At 39.3% G+C, this 20,634-nt stretch overlaps 2 protein-coding genes and 1 long non-coding RNA gene across 6 annotated transcripts in view; 1 reads left to right on the top strand and 2 right to left on the bottom strand.

Annotated features, from left to right (window-relative positions):
* Positions 1 to 1,695: 1,695 nt before the first annotated feature.
* On the bottom strand, positions 1,696 to 4,466 carry LOC138064861 (relaxin-3-like). Its single transcript, XM_068929132.1, has 2 exons — positions 4,109 to 4,466; positions 1,696 to 2,396 (listed from the first exon to the last, which is right to left on the bottom strand). The coding sequence occupies exons 1-2, from the start codon at positions 4,335 to 4,337 to the stop codon at positions 2,029 to 2,031; spliced, it is 597 nt and encodes a 198-aa protein (XP_068785233.1). The 5' UTR covers positions 4,338 to 4,466; the 3' UTR covers positions 1,696 to 2,028.
* LOC138064862 (uncharacterized) lies at positions 2,837 to 11,040 on the top strand. The gene is made up of 2 exons (XR_011138119.1): positions 2,837 to 3,925; positions 5,006 to 11,040. It is a non-coding gene; the product is annotated as an uncharacterized lncRNA (long non-coding RNA).
* PLGRKT (plasminogen receptor with a C-terminal lysine) overlaps positions 8,900 to 20,634 on the bottom strand; it is a 31,172-nt gene continuing 19,437 nt past the window's right edge. For all 4 annotated transcript variants that reach the window (XM_068929134.1, XM_068929135.1, XM_068929136.1 and 1 more), the window contains 3 exons: positions 17,208 to 17,338; positions 16,101 to 16,210; positions 8,900 to 11,530 (listed from right to left, as the gene is read on the bottom strand). In XM_068929134.1, the coding sequence (XP_068785235.1) occupies positions 11,409 to 11,530; positions 16,101 to 16,210; positions 17,208 to 17,338 (363 nt within the window). In that variant the 3' untranslated portion in view covers positions 8,900 to 11,408. The remainder of the gene's footprint in view (positions 11,531 to 16,100; positions 16,211 to 17,207; positions 17,339 to 20,634) is intronic.

The following is a 20,634-nucleotide window of genomic DNA, read 5'->3' on the forward strand; positions in this document are numbered from 1 at the left end:
TTTTAACACTGAGTTATGTCTAACTTTGAAAGTTAAACTCCTGGTTGTTCTGTTCAAGTCTAAGGCCCACAAGCTTCAGGTTTGAACTACATCTTTGTTTCACAAAAGAAAAGACTGCTCACTATTTATTATATGCTGGGTAGGCAGCTAGATCAGTGGTACCGGAGCAAACAAGTTGAATAAGCAGCATTCATAATACTGCCTTTTCACAATATTTCACTCTAGCAAAATGAACAAAGCATACAGACTAACTTACAGTTGCATTGAGCAGGGCATTTTCTCTATTTTATTTTAGTATCTTTTCTTAGGGATTCCACGTAGTGTTTAGTCTCTAGCATAACAAGGAATTTTAACTCCCAAAGCCCTTGATCCTAGCAAAAAAAAAAAAAAAAAAGGAAAAAAAAGAAAAAAAAAAGCATTTCCCCTCAAACTCTTCTAACTCTTCTTACATTCTTAAGAGACAATCCTAGACTAATAGCCTCCAAAAGTCAAAACTCTGTGTGGTGGAGTAGCTGGAAGCTAAGGTTTAGAAAGCAAACGGCTACAGAAACTTAACGAGATGGTTACAAAGAAAACTACAGGAGAACATTACACAGTTAATTTTTCTACTCGGGCTGGAAAAAAAAAAGCATCTCACATTCACTACAGTAAAGGATTGGAAAAAGATAACTCATTTCTTGCTAAACATTATTGTTACCATGTCACTGGAATTTAAATTCAATGCCTAAAGAGACAGTCCTTTTCAGTCCTGTACAAAGCTAGAAGATAACGATGTTCATAGTGAATGCCCATTCCTCCTAGCTTCTACTGAATAAAATTTATATGTTTTAAAACAGACAGATGCCCCAGTGCTGGAATCATAGTATCTGAGGAAGAGGGATAAAGAAGGGATGCAATTATCTCATTAAGCACTAACTTAATCGAAGAACACATTTCAGAAGACAATTTGAAGAGCAAAGCATCATCAGCCAAGAGTTAATGATTGTGTAGTCTAAGCTATGAAGTTTACTACTCAGTCAGCTGGTATGTGCTCTGCTGTTTAGGGCTGGTTTAATGCTACAGAACTAAGTTATGGTATTAGTCACCACAAGCACCGCTAAGGTCAGAAAAAGAAAAGCTTTAAATCAGCAGCATAGTTAGAAATGCAACTTGGTATAGGTGAGAAGAACAGTCAATGGAAAGCAAAAAAGCCTAGGAGCCACAAAGACTAAAATAACTATTTACAAATACAGCAGCAATTACCAATTTAGAAATATATTGGAAGTAGTGTAGATCAGCATACTGCAGAAACATATGGGAAGATGTCCATAGAATAACAGTTATTTGAAGCATATACAACAGCCAGTCTAGGGAAAAAAGAACAGAAAAAAAAGGCGGAAGCAAGGTAAGCCAGGAATACTTGAAGTCTTAGTACTTCACCTGCTAACCATTCAGGGCCATCTGTGAGTAGGAAGAAATATTTAGGCTACAAGTCTTGTATTGTATTTAGAAAGATGATATAGCATAAACCAGTTCTGCAGTTGCAAGGAAAGGGAAAAATAATATTCAAAATAATCAACAAGCCAAGTCAGTGTTCACAGAAGTTTCAATCAGCAGAGTATCCTTTTTTGTACAGCTCTGTACCATGAATCTAATCTCAAGAACATCACAGGATGTTCTTTCTGATGACAGAGAAAAAACAATTCTACAACATTTAGTATAATTAATCTTTAATGAAACACTGAACTTCAAGTGTTACAAAGATATGATATTAGATTTGTACTATAAGTTTAAAGACTAGACATTGAAATGGACTGTAAAGGTTTAGTAAAAAATATAGACCAAAAGTTACTGCAACAAAACAAAGTCATTACAGTTACATTTGTGTATTTTTTTTTTTAATTTTTTTGAAGAAAACCAGCTGCATTTACTGGTGCTTGCAGACAAATTAAAATACAGCGAGAGTTTTCTTCCTCTGCACAGTACTCAAACAAGCAGCACTGCCACTAACACTGATTCCATGCATCTAAAATAAGCACAGGGAGAATTTCAAACTCTGCATATAGTACTAATTTCAGCTTTTGTACAGCCCCATTTGCAACACATTCCTGCCAAACCCAGAGATTCCCGTTTTCTTCTGGGATAGTTGGCCCAAGGGAAGCTGTTTGATCCCACGGGGTTTGCAATTCCTGCTCCTCCCCTGCCCTTCTGAACAGCTTCTTCCACCTGGCGAACGAGTTCTTTGAGGTCATCTGCCATAGGTACGTATTCATTATAGTCATTTAAATTATAGAAGTCTTTCAGTGTCTCCCATCCAAGCAGGGGGCTGCTTCTCTGCAGCTGCTCCATTTCAGGACCTGGAACTGGCTGCAGCTTCAGGTTTCCCAGTAGTTTGTTGCTTGCTGTTTCAACGAAATCTGTTTAAAGAGATTTCTTTTTTAAGTTAAAATATTATTATAAGGGGCATCAAAAGAAGCGTATGGATCTGGAAGCAGGAAAAAAAATTAGCTAGCAATAAGCAAATCATTTTAATTTAAGAGAACTGTCAGTTCCACAGAGTTTCCATTCCATGATTTACTTATAACTTACTTGTAGGGGAATCTTCATGTTTTAAAAGCTTTGCTGCTTAAGTAATGAGGAAGAATAAGTCTTGTTAGACATGTGAAGTACCCTGCTAGAACTGTGCCTCAGGTATAGACATCCTATCACAACCACAATGTTGCTTTTTCAGATGCATCAAAACATAACGTTCACTGTTCTAGTACAACCAAATTTTGTTGTAAAGACACTAAAGAGCAGAAAAAGTTTTGTCATGTGACTTATGAATTAGATTAGACCACTCCTGTCCCATTCACGATCGTACAAACTAGTATCATTTGAAGAACAAATGGAGGAAAAGAACTGAACATTGGACTAAAACAAGTGTTTCATGTAAGCTGCTGCTTCCATATTGTATTTTTCTATGGCTTATTTTCAGCAGATGCTTTCCACTCATTTCTCTTTCATTTATTCTTTCCTCATCTTTCAGGTAGCTGAAAGAACACGAGTACTTGATCCAGTGAAGATTATGTCTGCTTAAATACGGCCAATTAATAGATACACACTAACTTTCAAACAAAAACCAGACTGCCCAACTGTGTTCAAACAACTGCCCAAAAGTGTACAAAAAATAGACGTATTTGTAGCTATTGAGCTAGGCTGATAGTTACGACTATTTATTAGTCTCCTGGGGAAGAGAAAGGCTTCTAGTTAGACAGCACGCAGCACAGTGGGGTGTCCTCTCCATGAGTGGAACTCTTACAAGCCGCTATTAATAAAAAGGAAAACAAAACACGCTGGGAAAGAATTCAATCACAGCATCAGAGGCCACGTAGATAATTTGTTACAACTCAAAAGTTAACTTTCCTAGAATAGTGCCTCGTTAACTCCTTGAGGTTAAATGTTATTTCTTCCATTCTTACAAAATCAAGCTATTAAAAGTATGTTTAAGCAAGAAAAAAAAACCCACAACTCTTATTACACATATTAGTGGTAGTTTCGAAGCTTTTCCTGCTTAAAAAGAAAAAAAGTTATTTCCACTGAGTCAAAGAGGCTCATCACTTAAAATTATTCTGGTAGACAACCGTGCTTTGCCACTGTTCTCAGCCACGAAACACCTGCTTACGCGTCCTTAACGTGAAGTAACTCAGGACACGCGGCAGCAAAAGTCTCTGAAGACCATTTTACCGTTCACTGTTTCACCGAGGAGAAACCAAACAGTTCTTGAAGCACGTGCGGCTGTTTAAGGAGGAGACAAAAGCGCCAAACTCGGGACTCCCACTCGCCCTGCCCCTTGCTAATCCCTTCGGGCAGGACAGCGCAAAGCAGAAGGGCGGGCGGCGCCGCTTCAGAGACGGCAAATGACACAAAGAGGGGAAACCAACCCAGGTTCCCCCCAGCCTAGAGAGTTAGTGAGATTCGGCAGGGAACTGGGGTCTCCTTCTCCTCCCCCCCCCCCCGTCCTTGCCGCCTGCCTCCCGCTTCGCCCTCGCAGGGCGCCTGGGCAGCGGCCGGCCGCGCAAACCGTCGCCTCAGCGGGGGCCGCGCCGGCCGTTGGCCCTCGCGCCGGCCCCGCGCCCCGCTCACTCACCGGCCGCGGGCGGCGGCTCCGCGGCCAGCAGGGAGAGCCGCTTCCAGCGGGACCCGCCGCAGGTGAAGATGACGGCGCGGATGAACTCGCGGCCGCACAGCTTCACCACGTAGCCTTCCCCCTCGCCCCCGGCGAACGCGGCGGCGCTCGGGACGCTGAGCTGCCCCCCCGGCAGCGCCGCGCACAGCAGCGCGGCGGCGGCGCAGAGGAGCCGCAGCTTCGCCCCCATGACGCCGCGATGGGGTTTTGCCCCCTCCCTCCCTTCCCCGCCCGCACCAGCAGCGCTGCTACCGCCGCTTCCCGCCTCGCTGCGCTCCCGCCGCCCTCGAGCCCAACCGCCGCCCTCGAGCCCAACGGTCGCCCCGCGTGCTGCCCGCCCGCCCCCTTATATGCGCCGCCGCGCGCGGGCACCGCTGAGTCACCGCCTCAGCCCCGGCCCCGCTCCCCCCCCCCCCCAACCCCCGCCCGCCCTTCCCGGCCCCGCCTGCGCCCTCGCCCGCCCGGCCGCGACGGTCGCCCCTTCCCTCCCTCCCTCCCTCCCTCCCTCCCTCCCGCCCCGGGCAGGGCTGGCCGGGCGCCTCTCTGCCCCGCTGTGCTGGCCTTGGCGGCTCCTGGCGGGCGGCGGCCTTGCCCGGGCTCACCTGAGGGAGCGGCGCGCGGGGACAGCGGCGGGAAGGAGAGGTGAGTTGGGCCGTTGCCGCTGAGCGGGTTTGGGGAGGGGGGCCTGACTTGCCATCGACGGGGGGCGCAGGCTCTGCTCTCCTTCGCTCCGTGGTCCCCGCGCTCTGTGACTTCTCCCTGTTCATTGCCGGCGTGTCGGGTTTTGATGTGGTGCGAGTTACTCTTTTAAGCTTTTGGAAGCGTGAAAAACTTCTGCTCGTCTGCTTTTCTTTTCAGAAAGCTGCGAAACGCCTCTCAAAGCCCAACAATTTGCGGTTGAAGGAAAACGACAAAGGCAAGGAAACGAGAAGAAATGAAGCGCCTCAGAACGTTGTACTCGAACTGTGGTCGCTCAGAGCGGTATTTAAAAGCCTGAATTCCTCCCGAGTTCAAACCTGTCGTTTTAGATACCCACGTTCAGTTGCCGCCGTAACCTTCAGGGGCACCGTGGTTCTGGCGCCAGCTTCTTTGGGATCTGAAGTTCTGCACCTGCAGAACTGTTTCACCTGCAGTCCCCCAACAGGCTCATGTCGATGAGGGTGGCCTTGCCTAGCAGGACCATGCTCCACGCAGAAGTAAACATGGCTTTCTTTTTCTAGCATAACTGGACAAAAAAATTGCTACTATCCCCTTTTATAAACAGTAAGACTGTGGAAAACCAGAAAAAGGTCACCTGTGCAAAAATACAATAAAGCACTTCTCTATAGAGAGCTTTTTGCATGAAGGCTATACCTTCCATCCCTCCATCCCTTGCATACTGTCAATATATAGGAGAAAAAAAACCTCACAAACTCCATCCAGAAGAAAAGCACAAAGAAAACGTATTTCCACAGCCTAGTGTACAAAGGTGAATGATTCACCTGGGCTGGAAGACATAGACTCCATAACCTTCTCAAGGAGGATTTGCGTATTTTACACTGAGCTGCATCTAGAAAGAGGTCATTGGGAACTAGAATAGCGAGTATGCTACAAAGTTGTTTACACTTGGGCTTTCTTTTTGGTCCACTCTCAAACATTTTGGATAGTGATACTCCTTCAACAGCAGACACAAACTGTATCATCTCTCTGTTACTGGGATGCAGTCCTCAGAAGTGGAGGTTATCAGTCAGAAATTCCTCAAGGACAAAACCTAGGTCAGTTTCTCCCTAGGTTAAAGTTTTTATTGCCCTTCTATTCCATCCAAATTGGGCTGGGGTAATCACAGGTTGCATTTTTTAAGCAAGCAACAGCTCTATGCCATTGGTGCATTAGACTTTTTCTGAAAATACCCACCCAAGTGAGCTTACTGATAGGCTGTAAGTTGGCTTTTTGGGCAAGGAAGGTGTTTTCAGTTAGTGAGATTAGGGAGCTGTGGTCATGTGCAAGAGCTCTTATAAAACTGGAGAGGCAATAAGGAAGGTACCTCCTAAGTTAGGCAGCGACTGTCCTGGTGACTGCTTTAGATGATGCTTCTAAAGTAATGTCATTTATTCTATACCGTACTTTGATGTCTATAGCCAATACCGGATCCAGTCTTTAAAAGCAGGAAAATCTAGGGTGTTTATTTCTCAGAATTTTTCAACAGGCAAATTCAAGACTTGTGCCTAGATATCAATCTAGTATCAGTCAGTATCCCTTGGTTTCTAGTGTCAGTAAGTAGTAAAGCTTCCCCATGTTTTCATTTCAAATTTAATGGGAAAATCAGTTACTGTGATACCTATCCAAGTCTGCCTAAGCAAAGAAAGGCATGGTAGCCACCTCTTTCTTTCTCAAGAACCTCGGTTTTGCAACTGTCTGAAGCACGTAACCTCTGATTACACCTGCTTAGGAGACTGGAAAAAACAGTTCCAGACAAATTCTGTGACCTCACTTGCTTCTTCATCAGGACTATTGGAGGAGAAAGGCAATGCTTTCTATGTCTTGCATTGTGCTTTCTGGTAGAGGCTATAGCATGAGTTGTCACACAGGCTTCACAGGGAACGTCTTTCAAAGGCATTCGTAGTTCCTCAAGGCAGCTCACGCTGCAATGTTCTTCATTGCTCTTCTTGTTGCGAAGCATAGGTTATACAGATGCTCTCTTACTAGGATTAAGGACTGCAACAACAGTCATCGAGTTAATGAGTTTTATTAAGGATCATATCTGATTGAGCTGGCAATACTTTGACGTTGACATATGTTGCTATACTTAATGCTCTTTCCCTAGTATGATGCATTGCTCAGTATTTTGCTTCCAGTTACATTTTAATAACATTGCTTTTCCATCAAAGGCTTTTGACTAGATTTATTGTGATTTGAATTAATAGGCTATAAAGAAACTTACTAAATAAGTCATGTAACTTTAAATCATACGGGATTTCATATCGAAAAGCTTTACTAGCAATCTTTCAGTAATTTGCAATGAATTTGACTCAAGTTAGAGGCTAAGCTGTTTTAGCTGTTCATCATAGCCAGAAAACCTGGCTTGTATTCAAGAAAATAGATGCAGAAGAATATAAATAATTTAAATATTTGTGTAGTAGCTCAAGCGATCTGAATTAACTATCCCTTTTCTTACTAAAATTTGTGTATTATCAAGAAAGACAGTAGCACAGCAAAGAAAGGAAATTCCATTTATGATCTGTAGGATTTTGCGAGATAGATACATTTAATGTGTTGTCCCAATGCAAGCGTTTTTATTTTTAGTTTCCTAAAATAAGGTATATCTGATCATACCATTTCTCTCCCCTCTAGCAACTTTTGAATTTGTTGACCTATAGCAATCACATTATATAGGAGGTAGAGGATGTTTCATGAAAACAGGTGGTTAACAAAAAACATACCCTTTAATAATACCTTGACTGAATGAAAGGCTTAATCCCACGTTAAGTAAGAGTCTATATAGGAGATCAGACTTAGGACACAAATGGATAGGTTTACTTAGTCTTCATTCAGAGACCTCAGTTCAAATTCATGGAGTGCACTGCTGCAAGTACTACATGGTTTTTGAAAAGTTGCTCACATGAATTTTAAGTATTTTTGGAGTTTCCTTTGTACTGGACAGGATTTTGCAACAAATGTGAAATATCACTGCACGCATGTTATTGATAAGTAAGTATCAGAATTACCAGCTACCTATGTAGGGTTTTACCAGAAAATGATAGTGGGCTGTAGAAAGCGGTTCACCTTTAAGAAGGTTAATAGTTTAAAAATAAAGAGAATTCAACTTTTTGTACAATAAATCCCAAGACTTATTAAGCAATTAAATAACACAAAAGAAACTGTCTGGCTGGAAAACTTCCCTTTGTGAAAGTGCTTTCTCCCGCCACTTTTAAAAGTGGCATTTTCTGTGAAAGTCAACTTGCCTAGTCATCAAATAACCTCAGAACACATGTGAAGGAGTCAGAATGAACTTTCACCACCATTAAGTATGGGAGGCAGAAAAATCAAATCATTAAGGAAGGAAGGAAGGGGAGCAAACTAGAACTCCAAAAATCACTTTGTTTCTCAACAGTACTCCTCACGTGTTCTATCACAATCAGATTAACAATCAAAATGTCAGACAGTGAGTTGTGGCTCTCAACTAGCATGCATCTTCGTGGACTTCAGGTGAGACATATCCAAAACCAGAATATATAGAGTTTAATTTTTGACAACCTGATCATGACTTTCCTCTGCTTCCCTGAAAAATCCTGCTCTGAGTGACATTGATTCAGGATACATAGCTATCATAAACTATAACCAGAAAAAACCAACAGGATTAAGGTAAGAGTAGCTCTCTCAGGTCAGAGCAAGCTCCCCCTGCAGTTATTCTCTCTCTTGGCCAATGATTATTGAAAACACATTAAGACAGTTGCTGTCCATTAAAGAAAGTCTTGCAGCTGAAGCCAGTTGAATACCAATAACTGAAAAGAGGAGGACATTTTATGTGTTTTCTTTATTGTTATGAATACAACTGGTACCCTGATTATGGGCAACTTGTGCTGTAAACTTGTTTCCCTGAAGTAGGTCCTGTCAAAGGTAAGTTTTCCTGCTTTCATTGTTCTCTGAAGGTAATTACATAGTTCAACTACTCTGTAACTGGGAGTAGTGTGATAGATCTGACTGCGTTTGGTATATGCAAGGGTTTCACTTAAGATCCTGGCAATAGAACAACACATAGTAACAAATAATGAGCATCTTCAAAAATACAAATGTTTATTTATCCAGAAAAAACAAAGCTAAGAACAGACAGTAAAAAAAAAAAACAACAGTAAATGTGATTAACCCTTAAGTTCTTGACAATTTTTCGCATGTTCTGTATAGCCCATTTAAATCCATTTCTTGATTTAGCATTAGACTGTCCTGTTTAGAGCATGCTGCTTTTCCCTCGTGATATAAATTTGTTAACAAACTTTCACTGATACTCTTTGGAAAACATCCAGCTAAAGTTGCCTTACCTCCATTACTTTTTTGTATAGCATCTTGCAGTGGCTTAACACTATTGATCTTAGTTTAACTTTGGGGGGAAAAGATTCAAATGTAGGTAGGATGAAATAATAAATAGCTGCCCTGCTATCTCCTACAAACTGCTATCTGGGTCATTATTTTGCTTAGCCTGCTTGGCTCCTTTAGCACCACTCTTTGATCAGACTCCATAGCAAGCCATCTATCACAAACACACAGATGCTAGTTCAGACTTCACAGTATGGATATTTCCTAATTTTCTAAGGGCTGTAACTAAAACTGTAGAATGTAACTATTAAAATTGCTCTCCTGTAAAAATTTATTTCACAGCATTTAAAAGGCACAGGTGAAGACAAACAGATGCCAGTATAATGGCAGTTCAAAAACATGCCAGTATAATTCATTTTCTTTGTTGGAAGGAGGAGTATCAATAGATGATAGAGACTGAAGCACAAAAGTTTGTTAGAACATCTTCAAAATTAAAGCAAGGCCCACTTCAAAACTTGGTGGAAAGCTAGATGATCAGCTATCCAAAACAGGAGTAGGAAGTAGGAACACATATACCCCAGGAGCAGAACAGAATACAGCAGCAAGTCTGGACAGGTGTTTTTGTGGTGAGACATTACGCTACAGAACAGGCAGCAAACATGATGAGGTCTATGTCTGCAATTTGTGAGTACACAAAGTGTGTCAACCAGCAAAACATACATAGCACCATAGGCTGATCTGAAGAATGCCTCCAAAGTTGATTAAAATCCCCACCTTAAGTCCTAATAGTCTAGGCCAAGCTGTTATAATCAAACAAGCTATTTTAACCTAATTTTATCACTGCCCATTAAAATGCATCCCTTTTTTAAGTCTGCTACAGGTAAGGGATGTATGCATATCCTTAACATGCAGATGAGAGCGCCATGCAGAACCAACTGCAAAAGTGCTTGACTGCAGAAGTGAATGGAATCACTTTCAGGAAGTGATCTAACACAAGGTGTGAAAACTGTGCTATTAATTCATCTTTTTGTGATACACTCTGAGTAGTGTTGGTTATATGATATAGTCACCTCTCTTACTGTAACAATACACTCATTTCAGTGAGGTAGTCTTCAAAGATACCTCAGTTTCTAATTTGGGTATTATCTCCAGCTGGAAGTTAAATTTTTTTTAACTCAACAAATTGTTAATACAAAAATTACAGCTTAAAAGGGCACTAGCAGAAGACTTAGACTTCATTCAGTACAAGATACTTTTTGAGCATTTGTTTTCCAACTGTACAGATTAATACTGTTTCCACCCAAAACACAGGACAATCTGTTTGTAAACAAGACTTCCAATAGAAAAAGATGCATTTTTTTCCCGAATATAATGTCAGAACACTGAACTATATACTAAAATTATATTCTCAGTACATACTATGCTGCAGTAAAGGCATGCAAAAAAATCCCTCCATTTTCCAGTACTTGTAAGGTTCCTTGGATCTAACCATTACAAAACATACATTAATGATTTTGCCTGCTGCTAGCCTAAGTTAATATTCATCTTAGCAGTGAAAATGATTTTGTGTCAACAAATTATCTTGAGTTTCAGAATGTCAAACAAGCATAAAAAGATTCAGGAAATAGCTACATAATTTGTTTTCTCTTTCTGAGAAATTTTCTGCTTATACTTTAAAACAGTTTTTTTCCTAAGAGTAAAACACACAGTTAGCAAGTGACGTATTTATTTCTGAACTTCCTTGATAAAAGCTGTTTATTCCAGAATTTGAAGCAGAGACGGCCAGTTTATTGCCAGAAGAACACAAACTAAAAAATGTCTTGTTTTTCAAAGCAGCTGTCTATTCCTGACTTCAAATTGAGCTGTGGAAGCTCTAATATATTTGAAAATTATGGCCAGAGTTATACAAATTTGCAACCACCAATTAACTTATTTTTATTGATTACAGTGAGTTTTCATGTCAGGATCATACATTTTTGCCACAGTTAAAAGTTATTTTCAGACTTTAATTAGACAGTGGGAATTCAATGTTGCCTTCTAAGCAAGAAAAAAAAATACTACAGCAACCATGGATATTTTCAAGAAATACAGAGAAAAATCATTGCTTTAGAAAGTACTACTTTTTAAAAAATGAATTATCTTTAATGTTAAAAAAGTGCTTAATTTCCTCAAAACTTAAATGATTCATTGAAGTTCAAAAAACATGATTACAATTAAATTCATTTCAGATATAAACTTTGTTGCCATCTTCCTATTTTTCTATGGAGAACTTGCTCTGAGCTCTTCTGATTTTTTCCAAGCCTTCATAAGTAAGCGGTCCTTTTGGCAGTTCCAACAGAGTGCTCTGTGTCTCTAATATGTTCTCTGCTTCACCTGAAAAAAAAAAAAAAACGCCCTCACCATTACTGTGAGAAATAAAATTAAAAAAAAATCAAATTCAATTTTAGCTATTTTTGTTGAGGGCCAGAGTTACTAAATACCAGGTCACAGCTATGTATTTTACGAAGAAGCTGATGCCATGTAGTATTAAGTTAGTCTTTGGACCAGTGGTATAACTGCATGCAAAACTGTTTGGTCTGAAACAGATATCTTTTCAGACAAATTCAGCCTGAGGAAGATTTCAGCCAAAACAATTCTACTGTTGCTTCTGTTAGTCCCCTTCTCCTAAAAGCTACCCTGAGTTATATTTCTTTTAGAAGTGCATTACACATATGCTCTGAAATGGTGGCAGGAAGTTACAGCAAGGCCTTCACATCAGGATGCAGTTCATACCAGTTCCATAAAGTATATGACCAATTAGGCGAGTCTGGGAAAAGGGTAGATCACAAATGCACATAGAACAGTATATAAATCTTAACAAGTAAATTCCTTGTACGCATTACCATCCTAGACATGCCACAGTCTGGCACAACTTCTCTTCTTGTCTCAGCCCTAGGCTGAAAGATGTTAGGCTACAGGCAAAAAGTGGACAGCACAGGACTTTAAGCATTAATCAAAGTATATTGCTCACACAAACGCTTGCTAAGACAGCAATCCAAACATGCAGTCTTAACAGCACAGCAGGAAAAAAGTTGTATGGTGCAGAATGATCCAGATAAGGCTGGAATGAGAACAACTGGGACAAAGTATCCAAAAAACAAAGATACAGATTGAATGTACTACATAAGTTGTGGTGGTCTACTTGCTGACATAAGACAGGATAAAGATTAGGCAGAGTGTGGGTTTTTTGGCTGATGCCATTTGGTGCTATGCCAACAATCTTGTCCCAGGTACCTAAGCCTTAACTCCTGTTTTGATGATCATTAGGGTAAGTGGGTTGAAGCGCTGTTTATATGCAATAAACCTGCCTGAATATTGTCATGCAGCCAAGATTGCGGTCATTCTTTGAAGCAAGTCTCAATGCTGCAATCTCCAACTGCAGTTCTGGTAGTATTAATGTGGGATCTCCATATATATATCTCAGGAATATCCAACAGGATGACACTGGTTACCACTCCCAGTGACCGGAAACACCACAATGTTTGGCAGTTACACAGGGCATCAGATTATGGAACAGCAAAAGATCTTATGTGGCAGAGAGATGTTACAGGTGCAGCCAAATCTCTGTGCCTGTCCAACACATTCTCAGATATGTACTACAGCATATTTCTCCAGTCACCATTCTCCTCAGACGGTTCAGGGCAGTAAGAGTGGCCCCTCTAAATCCTGGAACAGGCAGCCAGAGCTTCACTGCATAGTTGAGAAGTTCTGTGCAGTTGGAGGCTGGCTATATAATCCCTCCCCTCCATCATGTATCCAAGAAGAACCAGCAATATGTGCCTGGAATAGGTGGAAAAGCTGAACAGGAAAGCCCAGAACATAGACAGGAAGTCCATGACCACAAGTTATTAGCACTGGTGAAACTGTTTACTCTTCGTGTCCTCAGCCATTCAGGAAAGATGGCACACCTGGGGGCTGTTCTGCAACTCTGCCATCCCTGAAAGATTGAGTTCTGATACATGGCTCTGGCCCACTTAAGGCTTCTGAACAGCATACGCAGAACTCAAAAGAGGTACGTTCTCCTCTGTCCTCAGTATTCCCCTTAACTGGCCCAAGCTGTCTATAGGGGAAAAAAGCCCTCCTATATGAATGTGGGAGAACAAGTTGTGAGAAAATACCTGGACAAGTAGACTGGGGATAAAAGAGCAAGACTAAACAAGATCAGAAACAAAGTAATTGTTGAAACAGAAATGGAGCGACTTTCTAGGGTTATGGACTGATTCCAAAGAATGAAAGAGAGCAGATAAAGGACTGCTTGAGCAAGATGGTTCAGATGCAAGGAAGACCTTGGAACAAGGACTGCGAAGAGAGGAAGTGACTGTGAGGCTGAAGACTGTGAAGCGTATGGGAGTGAAGAGGCCAATTAAAGAAGGCAGAGTAAAGTAAGGGAATGGTGTATAGCTTCATCATTACAAAATAGTATAGATGGCCGAGCAGAGCAGTGGTTGAAAACAGAGCCTGGGAGTGGACACAGATCAGCTGAGTAGTAAGAACAGTGATTGCAGCTGTAGGTCAGTTGTGTCATAAATCCTTCTTTTCAACTAATTAATTTTTATGTAAAAAAAAAAAAAAAGAAAAAAAAAAGATGTACCCCAAACCTCATTTCCACATGATTACAAAGCTTCTTCTGATTTCCAACCTAGATTTACCCAAGCCAGTTTATCCCCATTTATTCTAGTGCTGATATTAATAATTAGCTTAAATAATAAACATCCTTATCTTCCTTTACCATATCTTGTAAGTAGGGTTTGTAGACCCAAATCAATGTTGTCTTTTTAGAAGGCTAAACAAACTGACCTCTTAGCTTCCTCTCACAAACCAAGTCCAGAACTCCCTGGTAATTCTTCAGTTATTTTAGATTCCGTACACAGAACTAACCCATATTATTTATAAAACTCCAAGGACGGTATTACTGTTGTTGTGGATCAGTACTTTTCTATCTGTACTAGAAAATCTCACCCGATGTCCCTGGACCTCCCTTGTCTATTTCATGATTTCATCACAGTACTGGATGATACTCATTCTGTGATTAGCTAATATCTGGTCTATACTCAGGTTTTCCTTTTTTTCCTGTCATTTCCAGCTGGTGAGCTCCAATGGCAAAAATCCTTATTAGTCTCTAGGTTCATGCTGTTCCTACCTAATTGCATTCTATTTTATTATCCTAGCTCTTTAGTTCATCAGTTCCACTTGTACTACATTTTATTCTTTATCTGCCAATGACACCAATCAAGTTTGTCAACCACAAATTCTATTAGTATAATCTACTCATAATTTAAAATATAAACCAAAAGTAGATCTAGGCCAAATCTTCAGAAACGTCACTGATAACCCTGCTAAAGCCAAACCTTCCCCTCTAGGCACAACTCTCTGAAATCTCCTCTTTGTCCCAGTGCTTACCCTTCTACTAATCCCCATGTCCTTCATGGCACCTTAATATTCATATGATACCACATTAAATGTTTTCATGAGTTCAGTATATCTACTACATTCCTTTTTGAAAAGGAAACTGATTTTCCTAGAAAAAAAAAACCACTATTAGTTTGGCATACTTCTTTCATTTTATCCTATTGCCCATTTGGCTCCATAGTTCTTCTTTCCTTTAAAACATGTCCTTGCATACGGCTGGAGTTGTCCCAATGGATCTGAAGTTGAAAAAGATTACTTTCCCCTATCACTTTCCAAATAGAGATACCACATTACCCCTTTTCAACCTATACAGGACCACACTGTTCTTTAATATCTACTAAATAGCATTCCATACTCTTGCTATGGGGTTTGAACTATCTTGTGTTTACTCTTTCAGAACTCTGTAATAAAAATTACTTCAAAAAAAAAATTCTACCAGATTCTAAGTTTTGCTTCCACCCTGAATGAGTTAATCTCCTTTCTAGCACTAACTTCTGTGCGCCACCCGGTCTTTGTCCCTGTGCTTAGCTGCCTCTTTGTATTAAAAATTCAAGGAAAAGTACTTAGTGGGGTTTAGGAACGTTCATAAATGTTCGCAGATACACAATGGTGAATAGATAGCCCAAACGTTTGCACCCATTTACAACAGAAGTATCTCAGAGATTGTTCGATTAATCTGGCATTACTCTCAACAAAGTACACAAGTTAGGAAACCTAGTTCTTAGAACTTCAACCTAAATCAAAGAGCTGAAACAAGCTTTTATTTAGTTTTGCTTATGTTCTGTGTTCTGTTCAGTAACAGACTGCAAGGTCAACCTATTTTAGCTAAAATGGTTTATGAAGGTGACAAGGCATGGTCCAGTGCTGTCTTTCCAATCAGGAGACTTAAAGTGAACATTCTCTCAGCACACCTCCTTCACCAGGAATCAGAATGAATGTAGATGAACTGGTCCGATTTTCCACAATCCTCAACACTGATCACCTAAGGAGGTCCACTGTTGGCAACTATGAGGCAAGACCCCACTTTCTGCGACTCACCCTTCTTTTTACATTTTAGCAAGGTACTCCAGCAACATGATTAGCTGAGGACTCTGTCCAGCCACGGAAGTGGCATGATTCCTGCTCTGTATGCCCTCACCTGCTCTTATCATCCTGATCCCTTGCCAAAAAAGCAGCATCTAAAATATGCTGTGCTTATTTCAGCTGTATTTATTGTCTTACAATTCACATTTTTTAAGAGAATCAAGCGAGGAGAAATCAACACGGAATCTGAACTGGAGGGAAACGCTGTAAGAGTAGAGTGAGTAGAATATTCTTGACAGGCAAAATATCTGACTGTAACAGAGAGGAAAGAAAAGAAAAATGTAGGAGTGAGATTAAACATAAAAAAAAAGTTGTTGCACATTCTCTCCCAGCCATTCTAAAATGACATGAGATTGCCTGATATATTAACATTGGTTCTATGTGTGAGCCAGATAAACTTCTACATACATACCTTTCATCCTTTGCAACATTGTCCCATAGCCCATATCATATTGATAGGCAAATATAAAGCTTAAGGGAACTATTGGCAGTAGAAGTCTTGGGTTCTTCTTTTTGATTGCTCTGTTTTTAAAAAAGAACAAGAAAAAATAAGATTATTTAGGGCATTCAGCATGTCAGTACTGTTAGTCCAAGGTGACCTTGGTTTTCTAGGACTTGTGCGACTTTGATTAAAGAGCGCAGAAGGATATACAAGTCCTAATTTCCTCAGAAGTACTAAATCCCCTTCTGGGCAGATAGTCTTGCTCTACTATCAAGAGTATGAAAAAAAAAAAAACACTTCAAATGAGGTTCTTAATGTACTTAACAAGAAATAAGTTTGTCTAACCAGCATAGCACGCATGTGCACATGCATATATCCATGTCAAACTGTAGTCAAGATACAGCCACATGCAACATGCAGCAATCAGAATATTATAGTTAACTCCGAATGCATCCCAGTGCACAGGGAATGCATAATATATAAGGTGCATGTAACCTGCACTCTGCAGAGGGTAAAACAAATATTTCTCATATTCCCTCTAATCACTCTATAGCACAAGCAAACCACTTTACCAAAACCAAGAGTCCTATACCTAAGGCAAGTTCTTTCTCATGCAATACAACTTTGTTGCCATTTGGTTTTTCTAACACAAATTTTTGAGTTTTTTGATTCAAATTTCAAGTGAACAGATTTCAGACTATATCCACCTGTTCAGTGACATATTAAAAAAATTCAGATGATAAGGGATTTGTTGTTAATGAATAGTTCATCAAACCATAACACAGACAAGAAAGTAGTATGGCTTTTAAACAATCCCTCCCATTCCACATTAAATTTTGTTGCCAGCTCACACTGCTGCTTTATTATTATTTTTTAGAAATACACAGTACAGACATATCCAGAACTCATCCAGAAGCAGACAGAAATGAACTGAGTCATTCTGTCATTTGATCTACCTCTGAGAAGTTACTGGATAAAAATAACTACCTGATAAAATGCAACAGGACGAGCCAAAACTATAGAAATATCTTTGTAATGTATCTATTTACATTTTCTATTAGGAAATAAACTTCATACCCAGCTGTTAAACCTACAGCAGCAAGTCCAAAAAAAGTCCCAAAGTATTTGAGAAATTCTCGTGTCCAAGCAATCTGCATGGCTGCTTGTCTCTCTCTCATCTGATTCTGCATCAGTAGTTGCCTTTCCAGCTAGAGAAGGGAGAAAGATTAAACAAAATTAAATCATCCATTTATTTTAAAGTCTGAATCAATTTCACACTGGTCTATTAATCCAAAACACTAAACAAGAAGGTTTCCTTTTTGTTCTTTCACTTCAGTCATTCATTTTTTTTTTTAATTGAGAATGGTCTTATTCAGTAATAACTCAGATTGTTGAAGAATAGTTTATACTAAAACAGCATTAGGTAATTGACAAATGCTTCAATATACAATCTTTCTTATGCTGCTTCTCTGAGTCAGAAACACCAAAATACCAGTTAGGTTTTCAGAAATGATCACAAGGGCACCACCCAGCTGTACAGAACACTCTCCAATTTATTCTCCTTAATTATAATTTAGCTGGTACCTTTAGAGTCATCCTTGACATTTCTTTGCCCTTTGAGGATTTCTTTCCTCCTTTATGATGCACCATAAAGCTAATAACTGTTGGAGATCAGTACAGTTTATAAATACAGGAAAACACTACAGATAGTCTGTCAAAATATCCCATCCTCAAGATACCAGAATACATCTCAATTGTCCATGGGGAAATTCTTCTGCAACTAACATCCACAATAAGAAGTCAAAAAGTACAATGTGGACAATGTATTTACATGCCAAAGCAGAACTTGCTATGGTGCAGAAGAATAAAAAAACAGAGTATTAGACTATTATACACCTTACCCAGCTCAACACATTTTTTCATATGCATTCAATAAACGGAAATTTGTTACTTTTTACAAGTTCCTCTCTACAGTACAAAACACCACAATGGTCTTTCCTCCTCACAGTGATGTGTATAGTGTTGTGCCAAAAATAAACAGTCTGAAATTACAGTATAGCAGTTAATGCAATTCGAAGTCTGCTTCTTCCACTGAAGTTTGTAGTTCAGTTTAGGGGGAAAAAAACAGAGTACTTGATTTGGTATGTTTAGCTTCAGCTTAGCTAAGTGGGTTGCATATGAAGCCCAAGAAGGTACCTGAAGCTGAACACTAGCTGCATTTGAAAAAAAAAAAAAAAAGTGCATTCTAGAAAAGAGAGAACAAAGAGCAAACTGGGAAAGTTCTCTTGTCATGCATCTATGAAGCAAATAATTAAATCTGCTCTTTCTCCCTGTCTTCTATTTCAAGAATAATTTAAAGGATTTGTAATTACTTAAGGTTTCCACCCATTTATTCATCTCCATTACTATTGATTTAGCCTGAACAGAACAATTTCTATTAAATTGTTACTAATTATTTCTTTAGACTATGTTGATCTTGCTATCTTATTTACAAGCTCATTCAGTACCTAGATAGGTAAAATTAATTTTTAAGACAACATAATAAAAAAAGGACAGATCTAATTACATATAATTGTACACAGTAGGAAAAACAACATTCACTGTAGTCTCACAATACTGTTTCATCTGCTTCTCTTTCCTTAAAACTTACACTGCAATTGTTAGTCTTACAAAAATATCACCAACAGCGTCTAGTTTTCTGACGTCCATAATCTTCATATCACTTTTTTTTCAGAAGAAGTAATTATGTAGTGCCTGACAAACCACTTAATAAAATATCATAATAATTAGATTTCATTTTGTCACCGACCAGACACTTGGAAATTCTAAAGTAGACATGCATGCTGCCTGTTAATTAGCTCCATTGTGGTCCCCACTGTCCCAAGCCTGGTAAATTGCTGAGGGTTGAGGTGACAAGATAAGATAATTACATGTAATATCAATTTAATGACTTCTATTTTCCCCTTCAATTTGATTATGTGTGTAGTTTGCACGTATGTGTGAAAAGTATTCAGGGACCTTTTGTTTACCTGACCATAGATAAGGGTATATGCTTCCAAAATAGATAGTAGTATCCTAAATGAGCTTCAGTGTGAAGAAGAACGTGGGGAAGAAGGGGAACAAGGACAGGCTGCTAAAATATAGGTCTTGGTGAAAAGAAACCTTCTAGAAAAGGAGAGAAAAAAAGCAGACAGTTTGATAGGCACAAATAGTCAAGATAAGGAATTGCCACCAAAAAAAAAGCCTAAATGTACAAAAATAACTAATCGATCTTAACATGACTGCTAAAATATAAATATAAATATATATATATATAAAATATATACATATGTATATCCCAAATACTGAAAGCAAAAAAAGAGATTATGACACAGATGCTAAAGTCAAATGAATACCTCTCTATAGAAGCCTATGCTATCACATTTCAGAAGCTCAAGGTTACTTCTAAGTTATTTATATAAATTACTTGTGTGTGTATATATATATATATATATATATATATAGCATAAATGAAAACAATTTGTTTTGCATATTGCAAACATTAGTCAGCTAACATAGGGATACTGTTTTTCACAGTGTCTTCTAACCAGAGGAATGATTTTTTTTCACTTAAAAAAAACCCTCTCAACTTTTTACAGCGTTCCCTTTTCCAAAAACAGAGAAAAAACCCTACACAGAACCTCTTATAATTCCTTGACTTTGATAAAACTTCTTCAGTGTGCATAAAACTGCTTGTCTAGAAGGAACACAATGTTGTATTTAAATTCATTTCTTAAAAATCAAGATGTGCTGGGGTGTGGGAAAGATTGATGAATCTCCGAGACAAGCATTTTATATGTGAGGAAATGTGGCAAAATCAGCAAGAAAGTTTCAGGTGCTCTGAGGAAGCTTAATTCACAGAAGACACTTTAAAAAGTAGATCAGTGACATTTAACGAAAATAATTTAATTCTTGCTATCACTTAAGTTGCATGATGTTACAGTGAAGCATTATTTACAGATGTATTGCTATACTTAAACTTGCAATTCTGCATCAAGAAAGTGCCTCGATTGTCATTTTTAGCTAGGATAAGTACCCTGCACTATTGTTGCTGAGGCTTGTTTTTAAATCATTTTTTATTTAGAGCTACATCCAGAAAAACTAACAAAAATAACCAAATATTACTACGTGTGCTCCATGTTCTTTTTAAATCTGTGCAGTCTTATGCCAAACCCAAGAATGCCTCCTCAAAATGCCAGAAATTGTTTTTATACGCTTTCTCCTGTTCTCCTTTATTCTCAAAATCTTCATCCCTGCCTTCATTTCTTCCACATCAAGCTCAGTTATGTCACTTGCTGTAGCTTCATCTTGGCAAAACGAAAGACATGTATAGTGGTAGGACTGTAATGAGAAAGTCTGCCTAATGGAGAGATTTGGTAGCCCCAGATAAGGAGTTCCAGGGCAAATCCCAGATAACTTCACTGGATTCCAACATTTGCTTAAGGAGACTGAAAGGAGAAACTTA

Source organism: Struthio camelus, chromosome Z (assembly GCF_040807025.1).
Source record: "Struthio camelus isolate bStrCam1 chromosome Z, bStrCam1.hap1, whole genome shotgun sequence".
Lineage (NCBI taxonomy): Eukaryota > Metazoa > Chordata > Aves > Struthioniformes > Struthionidae > Struthio > Struthio camelus.

What these genes read in the sequence shown, in the direction of transcription:
- LOC138064861 (XM_068929132.1), bottom strand. Translation starts at nt 4,337, where the DNA reads ATGGGGGCGAAGCTGCGGCTCCTCTGCGCCGCCGCCGCGCTGCTGTGC. An exon ending in GGAGCCGCCGCCCGCGGCCG is followed by an intron (nt 2,397 to 4,108) that starts GTGAGTGAGCGG and finishes CTCTTTAAACAG; the next exon opens with ATTTCGTTGAAACAGCAAGC.